The 9,125-nt window shown below is 35.1% G+C and overlaps 2 protein-coding genes across 2 annotated transcripts in view; both read left to right on the top strand.

Moving 5' to 3' along the window:
• The window catches only part of LOC122530163 (mucin-5AC), a 42,030-nt gene extending 35,457 nt beyond the window's left edge, over positions 1-6,573 (top strand). Inside the window, exons 9-10 of the mRNA XM_043656876.1 lie at positions 985-1,471; positions 2,770-6,573. Coding sequence (XP_043512811.1) covers positions 985-1,471; positions 2,770-3,630 — 1,348 coding nt within the window. The 3' untranslated portion in view covers positions 3,631-6,573. The remainder of the gene's footprint in view (positions 1-984; positions 1,472-2,769) is intronic.
• Positions 6,574-8,157: 1,584 nt separating this feature from the next.
• The window catches only part of LOC122530167 (aminopeptidase N-like), a 10,288-nt gene continuing 9,320 nt past the window's right edge, over positions 8,158-9,125 (top strand). Inside the window, 1 exon segment of the mRNA XM_043656885.1 lies at positions 8,158-8,774. Within this exon segment, the coding sequence (XP_043512820.1) occupies positions 8,239-8,774 (536 nt within the window). The 5' untranslated portion in view covers positions 8,158-8,238.

Genomic DNA, 9,125 nt, shown 5'->3' with positions numbered 1-9,125 from the left:
TCAAATTTTATAATTTAGTTTGAAATAGTTTGAAATTTTATAATTTAGTTTAAAATAGTTTGAAACTTTATAATTTAGTTTGAAATAGTTTGAAACTTTATAATTTAGTTTAAAATAGTTTGAAATTTTACAATTTAGTTTAAAATAGTTTCAAATTTTATAATTTAGTTTGAAATAGTTTGAAATTTTATAATTTAGTTTAAAATAGTTTGAAACTTTATAATTTAGTTTAAAATAGTTTTAAACTTTATAATTTAGTTTGAAATAGTTTGAAACTTTATAATTTAGTTTGAAATAGCTTGAAACTTTATAATTTAGTTTAAAATAGCTTGAAACTTTATAATTTAGTTTAAAATAATTTAAAATTTTACAATTTAGTTTAAAATAGTTTCAAACTTTATAATTTAGTTTCAAATAGCTTGAAACTTTATAATTTAGTTTGAAATATGAAACGGAGGACAGTAAAAAATTCTAACTGTTATTAAAGCAGTAACACATAAATATAGTTTAGAAGGCAATGAACGTAAAATATATAATATGGAATGTAACTTGGGAAACGCAGAATATCTGGCCTAGTTTTCGATTTAAACGATCGATCTAGAATTGACTTTTTTAATCTAAAATTGCTTCTCTAGCATCATGATATTTTTATTTCATTTGCCCACCCAGAAATTTCTGTCGATGCATTTTTGTTCGTGCTTTATTAAAAAAGAATGTGCAAAAGATTCCTAGCCTAACGATTTCTTATATAAAAGTAAATACCAATGTTCGATTGTGTTCGATGTTACGCCCGCGTCACATAGATTATTACATTCATAAATAAATTATCATACTGACAACGTAGAAGAAGAGAGGGAAAAGCAATTGATTGCAGTTTAAAAGAAACTTTTTCTTTACTGGAAAATTTTGCGATTTCACACTATGATACCACGAACGCAATGTCGAAACAGAAGTCACCGGCGATTCTTCTTTTTCTTCACCCAGATTCGCAACACCATTAGGACTGACAGCGCTTGGATATCGATTCTTCGCGTCCTCGCCTGTTCATGATCCCGTTACGAAGTCTCCAAGTGCTGATGCGTTAAAGTACAATCCAATTTCGCCGATCGGGCACAGCTACGGCAATAGTTTCAAGTCGTGCGGCCGTAGTATGCCAACTGTTGCCGAACGTTTGGCTCTAACCGCCAGCAACAACAATAACAGCTCGTTGTCGATGCCGAATTCTGGAAGAAGCACGCCTGTCCAAAGTTCGTCTGGCCGAAGCACGCCGACCAACTTGATCCTCTCGCCGACGAAGAGCACCATGTCCAACGAGGAGCTGTTCGCCGCGATACACAAATCGAAGAAAAGACTGAATATCAAAGACGACAACGAGAATCTCTCTCCGTACGGATCGACCAATTCGTTGGCGAAGACAACAACGCCTACGAACAGAAACAACTGGACCTCTGAGTCGCAGAGATTTGCCACGGTATGTTTGTGTGGTTTAAATACTAGTTTCAATACTGTTATGAATAGGTCTCGAATGTTTATGAATAAATTCTGAGAAGTTTAAAATTTCAGAATACATGTAACACGGTTTTCGAAAGGAAAATTTGTAAATTCTGCTCAAGGTAGAATGTTTATTATCGTGTTCGAGCAAATTTTTATTCCATTCTTCGTTTTTTCAGTTATGTTTATGAGGAAATAAAATTGTGTGAATCTAATGATCTAATTGTGAAGTACATAGATACACTCTGTATAACACTTTTAAATTGAAACATGGAACATAAGATATGATTGGGGGAACACAGGATGTCTACTCGTATAAGCAGACCTATCGTAGAAAGAAAGTAGTTCAGACAAGAAATGAAAATATTTTAAAGTTACCTCAAGAGAGTTTTAGTCTAGTGCAAGCAACTCTCTTGTAAATGAACGTATGAAGGTCATTATTTCTTACAAAATTCTATCAAATTTTATTTATGTTAAAAGAATCATGAATTCAGAATACATTTTAGTCTTAATTCTGTTGAAATTCAAGAAAAGAGAGGAATAATATTCTTGCGTTCGTATTGTTTAATGCATGCAGATTTTATAAAATTGAACTAGTAATTTTTTGACGTACGTAGATTTAACCTCTTGCGCTGGAATTTTTTGTCCCAAAATATACTACATTTTCTCAGTTTTAAGTACGTTTTTTAAATACATTTCTCAGTTTTAACTATATTTTTTGAGTACATTTAACACTAGAACTACCGAGGACTAAAGTATAAAAATTGAGTCAAAGAAATTAGAATGCAAGGAATAGGAAAAGATTTATAATACAATAATGAACACGAACTTTTATTCATATATTCTGCAAAAACCACTCGAATTTTTAAAAAAATGTAACTCTACAATTATAACACTTGTAACTCTACAATTACTCTATACAATTATAAACTGGTCATTTTGATCGCTGTGGTAGTTCTAGTGTTAGGTATAACTCAGGCAAAACAAATAGTAAATTCATTACTTCTCGATAATTTCTATTCAGTGACGCCAAAGCGACGTGTTCAAGAAGAAAGCGACGAATTATTGTATTGTTTGGCTTGGTCACTCGTTACGGTCCGCAATCAGCTGCCAGCGCAACACAAGCGTTTAATACTTTGTTGGGAATATTAAGCTCCATCGGTCAATAGATATATATATCATATTCCATTTGAAACCTAGCTGTACGATTTTTTTTTCACCGTACTTCGAGTAGTATTCAACATCTCGAGTTTACAAATCGAATTTACCTCGTTCCAGATATCGCAGAACGTTCAGCCACCATCGCCGACCACGTCTCGGCTGGACTTCAAACGTCTCTTACTCCAGCAGAGCGTGAAGACCGGGCCGGCGAGGCTTTCGGCGGCGGAGCAACTGAAGCTATCGCGACAGCAAAGCCAGCAGCAACAACAATCGTCGCCGACCGTGCAGCAAACGGCCTCGTTGGCCAAAGTCCTCAGTCCTCGCTCGGTGTGGAGGTTTCAAACGCCACGGACGGACGTGTTGTCGTCGACGATAATCGAGGACACGGCCGCCGAGGAGAAGGCGATGAAACCTTCTCCGGAGAACGCGTCGCCGGTGTCGAGGCTGAACGTCAGGCAGCAATTGGATCTCTGCAGCGATCTGCCGGAAATCGACAAAGATCCGGTCGCTTGCAACGAGAGATTAACGTTCTCCGGCACTAACTTGGAATCTTCTTGCACGGAGGAGAGGGAACCATCCAACAGTTTAAACGTGCAGCAACAAGCATGCACAGAGAGTTTCACCGCGACCGACGACAACAATCGCCCGATCAACGTTCCGATCTCGTCGATCTCGAGCGTTCCATCGTCCGTTTCGATCGACGCGAAGATCAGCAACACCGCGATGATCTCGTATCCTCCTGCGAATTGTTCGCAGCTCACCCCCTCGTGCCAGCAAGCGATAAACGCTTTCGAGTCGAGGCGGATTAGCAATCAATTGGCCAGGGCGCAGTTCCTGGCTAGCACGCCCACCGTCGGCAACGAGCGCAACAGTTACGCGCAGAGGATGTTTCGCGCGAGATCCGAGTCACCTCAGAATCCCGCGGTGCAGAACGTCGCGCGTAGCCCGAGCGTTCCGACGCTGGAAACTGCTCTGTGATTGGAACGTGCCCTCGCAATCTCGAGTTATTCTGAAAGAACCAGGTTCTACCTTTATTTTTATTTACATCGAATTTTCTTTTTTCTTTTTTTTTTTTTTTAAATTTTTTTATACCCTCGAGTTCTTTGGAGGTGTCCTGATTTTTTGAAGCTCGTTTTTGGAAATTCAAAAGACTGAAGGAAGGTAGCAAACTGACTTCCCCGGTTCTCTTGAAATTAAACTCTACGACCAAATACTTCCTTCACTTGTTAAATTAATCATCTTTAACAGGTCAACAGTAGCAACTGTTTATTCTCATCTATTCTGATTTGTTCTGAAAAAAAAAAAAAAAATGTGTCCTAAACTAATCTAATTTACTACCCTTTTAACCACTTGCGCTGGCAGCCGATTGCGGACCATAACGAGTGACCAATACCGTATAAAATAATTCGTCGCTTTCGTTTTCAACTCGTTGGTACGATGTCGCTGGACAGAAATTATTGAGAAGTGATAAATTTATTACTTGCTTTGCATATTTTGTTTCACTTAAATATACTTAAAACTGAGGAAATTTTGGGACGAAAAGTTCTCAACGTGCGTGGCACTGGTTTTCTTGTAGGACGTGTAGAGGACATATGAAGGTCATCAATGTTTCTTTAAATGGAGTTATATATTTTTTTGTTACGTCAGTTTATATTCTTTATAAAAAAAGTATTAACCTATTTATGTGTTAAAAAATCGTTAGGAGATATTTTAATTTTAATTTCGTAAAATTATCGTACGAAAGACACGGAAGAAGATGGATAGTATTTATACTACCTTTGTCTTTCATACGATAATTTTACAAAATTAAAACTAAAATGTCTCCTAAACTAATGATTTTTTTAAATAAATAGACTAATATATAAGGTTTCACGTATTCAACCGCTTGTGTTGGCAGCCGATTGCGGACCATAACGAGTGACCAAACCGTGACACAATAATTCGTCGGTACGATATCGCTGGATAGAAATTATTGAGCTGTGATAAATATATTATTTGTTTCGCCTATTTCTGTTTTACTTAAATGTACTTAGAAACTGAGGAAAAAGATGTCACAATTTTGGGACAAAAGAACGTGGCACGTCGTTTCAGCGCAAGTGGTCGATGATGTATCGATGGAATACAATAGTGAAACAAGTGGATTAATATCTCCAAACTGCACAATGTTATAAAAAGCTAAGAGAAAGGAGATTTTAATGATTTTAACTTGAACCAAAAAAAGAGCACAGAGTCACATTTATGCTTTCGCAGTAACTCGAGATTCGTGCAAATACGATTCAAAGATATGAGTAAAAATCGTAGAAAAAAAAAAAAAAGAAAAAGAAAAAGAAACAATTCAACTTGACATTAAGTCAAATGCAAAAGTTCGTTCTTCCTTTTCAACTGAAATCTCAATTAAAAGCGTAAGTGGGGGACACACGGATGAAGATGGCCGTTGTTATTTTTAATTAATTTATTTTTAACTCGCTTTCAACACAATAAATAAACCGCCGTAAATAAACGAACGAACTTTTTCATCGGTCCTGTCCAATGTGCGGTCGTTCACACTGAATTCATTCGATTAGGAATTAATTCGCTCGGCGTACTGTTTACAGAGGCAGACAATAATTTATTGAAACGTACTGGCGTCGATGTCGGAGTGAGAATTAGTATTATATGCATTTAGTATTGGATACTTCGCTCCGTCGGTGCGAAACTAGCTCGATCGGAACGTTGAAAGTTGAACGGAATTGCTGATGAAGTCGACAATGAAATTCCTATCGCTGATGTTGACTTCTGAACTATTATTAAGATCGTATAACTGAAACCGAAGATTTTCATAAGATTTCTACTCCTACGGATTATTCTATTAATATATTATTATCGTACGAAACGCGAATTCGCTGAAAGCAATAAGTCGCAATGCAAATAATCTTCTCGACAATTTAAATAGTGATATTATATATTTTATGCTTTGCCTACTGTATCGAAGAATGAATTGAAGAACAGAGAAGAAGCTGATGACGATTACCATAAACGTTTTGTACACGTACGTTTAAGAGGAACATTTTTCATTCATTATATTAGTCTTGCATTACACAACCGTGAGCATTTATGCGAGCTCATTTTCACCCAGACGCAGAAAAGTAATTCGCATTCGCCCGAACGAGTACATTTCAAAATGTAACACTTTCGATACTTTTAACTTTAGTTTATTTCTTTCTCTCTATTAGACATTTTTATTTATCCTCGTACTCATTTCTGGCATAAATGTCTACAGCCTAAATTACCATCGGCACAATGAACAGTCTGTACTTCTTAATTTTTATCATTTCTTTTCTCTCTCACAGAGAACAAATCAACTGCAAGAAGCTCGTAAGCTTCACTTGACCGTTCAATACAATTTATTCCTATGATACATTAATTTATTCTTCGTAGAATACAGCGTCGAGATCCCGAGTGTACGTTGAAGAGGGATTCTGTAAATAGCGCACGTTATTTGTAATTACAATGAACGCATTCTGCTTGGAAAATCAATCGCTTGCTTGTCTAGTCGGAGTAGTTTGTTATCCGAAGTTCCGAACGATCTTTCGGGTTTCGTTCTTCTTCTTCCTTTTCCCTTTTTTTTTCTTTTTTTCTTTTTTTTTTTTTTCTTCTTCAATTGCTCGAAGGAACGAGCGCGTAGGAAACTTATTATGTTTGCGAGTCAGCTTGTAATAAGGGAACGAAACTTTATGATTTATACGACGGTGGTGAATAGTAATATATTTGAAGAGGACGTGAACGCGTATACATAGATTTACGACAGAGTTGCCTTAAATTAAATTATTGCGAGCTTACGCCACGACGCTCGGCCGCAGAAATCCGCAAGTTTTGCGGTTAGACTTTAAGCTGGAACGTGTTTTGTACTTTGCTCAGAATAAAACAATCGAAACGTGGTAATTTTCGTCTGTTTTTCATCGTACGAGAAGAATTATCGTGTCTTTCCTTTCCCCTCCTGATAAAATTACGAAACAAAAGGATCAATGTAACGTTACACAAAATTTACATTGATCGATTGCTAATTGCAAAGCATCATTTGCGTGTAATATCATCGTAGTTTGATACCTCATGATCATTGATAAGAAGTATAACACGAAAGAAGAAAAGAAACATAAAATTACATTAATAACAATAATAGTAATACATAAAATTATTTAATTTACTTTTCATCGAAACTGTACGATTATTATGGCGCCGTGTTAAATAAAACATCGTACAGAGTAATAAATGCAAACTTTAATTATTAAATTTTCTTAAAATATTTATATTCGAAAATGTTCTATGATCTTCATTTATGCGACGCTAATTTTCAGTTTATCATCTGTCACCGTTGCAAATCAAAAAAGGCGTAGGTATCTGTGATTTTCGATCAAATCGAATTATTAATGCCAGCTACTACAAAAATAATTTATTTATATTTATGTTATTTAAAAAATCCCCAACTGCATTAAAACTGAATTTTGAAACAATTTATGAAATGGATGGCTGATTGTTAAATTTCCTAATGTAATTTGTCAAACCGTCTTTTGAATTATTATCGCCACCAACTATCCTTTAAAATAATTTTACAAATGAAATAAAGCTGACAGATTGAAACGCAATTAAACAATTAGCATTGGCAAGCATCAAGCAGGCAACTTCGTAATCACGAACATCTTGTAAAACGCAAACGTATCAATTGTCAAGTACTGTATATAAAGCGATAAGATTATAATTTATTGCTGATAAATTCCTGTTTTCTTTAATTGTTCTTAATAGGTTTAACCTACTGATGAAATACAGTAGAAGTTCATTGCACAGCGTTTAGATAAAGCAACATTAAGTAAGAAGAAAAATGAGATTGAAATATTACTAGTAAATAACGAACATTCTTAATAATCGGAGTTGCTTAACCAAGATAAAAGCTACAAAAATAATTGTACAACGTTACCGCCCGTAACAAAGCAAACTTTAATTATTAAAAAGAAAATAAATGCAAACTTTAATTATTAAATATTAAATTATAATAAATTATAATAAATATATAAATTATAATTTTAATTCTTAAATTAATTAATTATAATATAAATTATAACTTTAATTATTAAATATTAAATATTAAATATTAATTATTCATTATTAAATACAAACTTTAATTATTAAATCAGATTCCCTTAAAATAATTAAATTCAAAAATATTCTACTATCTTCATACTATGCTAATGTTCAGTTTATTATCTGTCACTGTTGCAAACATTCTCAAAATTAATAAACAGCGCAAATGAAAATTAAATCGTAAAACCAACTCGAAATAGAATATATAAATAATTTCGAGAAAATCAAGAAAATCAAAATCACTCCCGATCTCACACGATTACCCATTTTATCAGGTCTCTGCCTTCTCTTCAGCAGAGATTGACGAGATTGGATTGAAAAGAGCTGCGCTATCGAACCAGTGACTGAAAGATAAACGAAATTATTGTGGATTCAGTGATTGGTGATGAACGTGGTTAACACGACGTTAACAGCTTCTGATCGCAATACCGATGCACGAAACGTAATAATAATAATAATAACAGTAGTACCATGAAGCGTGAATTACAATTCTGCATCCTCATACATTTGATCACCGGGTTTGCAACAGTGACGCTACTCGACGTGTGCCCTCGCAATCTGTCGTCCAAGAGAAACGCAACCGAGAACAATACCGATCACTTGTCGTACAGACTTCCCAAAGATGTCGTCCCGACGAAATACACTGTTCATTTGGAGAAGAACGAGAGAGACTTCACGTATCTCGGATTGGTGTCGATACTACTGAAAGTCCTCGAACCGACAAACACTATCGTGTTGCACAGCGATGGTTTGCGTATCGTAGAGGAACAGGTGACTCTTCGTCGAAGCAAATCTCCTTCGAGCCTCGAGAATATCCTGTGCCAGTTTCACGATCGAGAAAGGCAGTTCTACGTTGTAAAAACCGAGAGGGTACTGGAGCCCAGTGAGTACACGTTGACGATCGAGTTCGAGGGTGAGATACGAGACGATGTGTTTGGATTTTACCGGAGCTTCTACAAAGAAAATGGCAGGACAAAGTATATTGACATACATATGTTGATGAGAGAATACTATACTACTATATTCCATTAGAATGTTACTAATATACTGCATATATTTTGCAATCGCTCTATTGACGAGAGAATACTATACTACTATATATTGTTAATAGAATACTATAATATACTGCATATATTTTGCAGTCACTCTGTTGACGAGAGAATACTATGTTACTATATTCTATTAATAGAGTACTACTAATATTCTGCATATATTTTGTAGTCACTCTGTTGACGAGAGAATACTATATTACTATATTCTAATAGAATACTACTAATATTCTGCATATATTTTGCAGTCACTCTGTTGACGAGAGAATACTATATTATTGTGTTCTATTAACAGAATACTACTAATAT

Source organism: Frieseomelitta varia, unplaced genomic scaffold (genome assembly GCF_011392965.1).
Source record: "Frieseomelitta varia isolate USP_RPSP 00005682 unplaced genomic scaffold, Fvar_1.2 scaffold_331, whole genome shotgun sequence".
Classification (NCBI taxonomy): Eukaryota; Metazoa; Arthropoda; class Insecta; order Hymenoptera; family Apidae; genus Frieseomelitta; species Frieseomelitta varia.
This window is presented reverse-complemented; position numbering and strand designations above follow the sequence as displayed.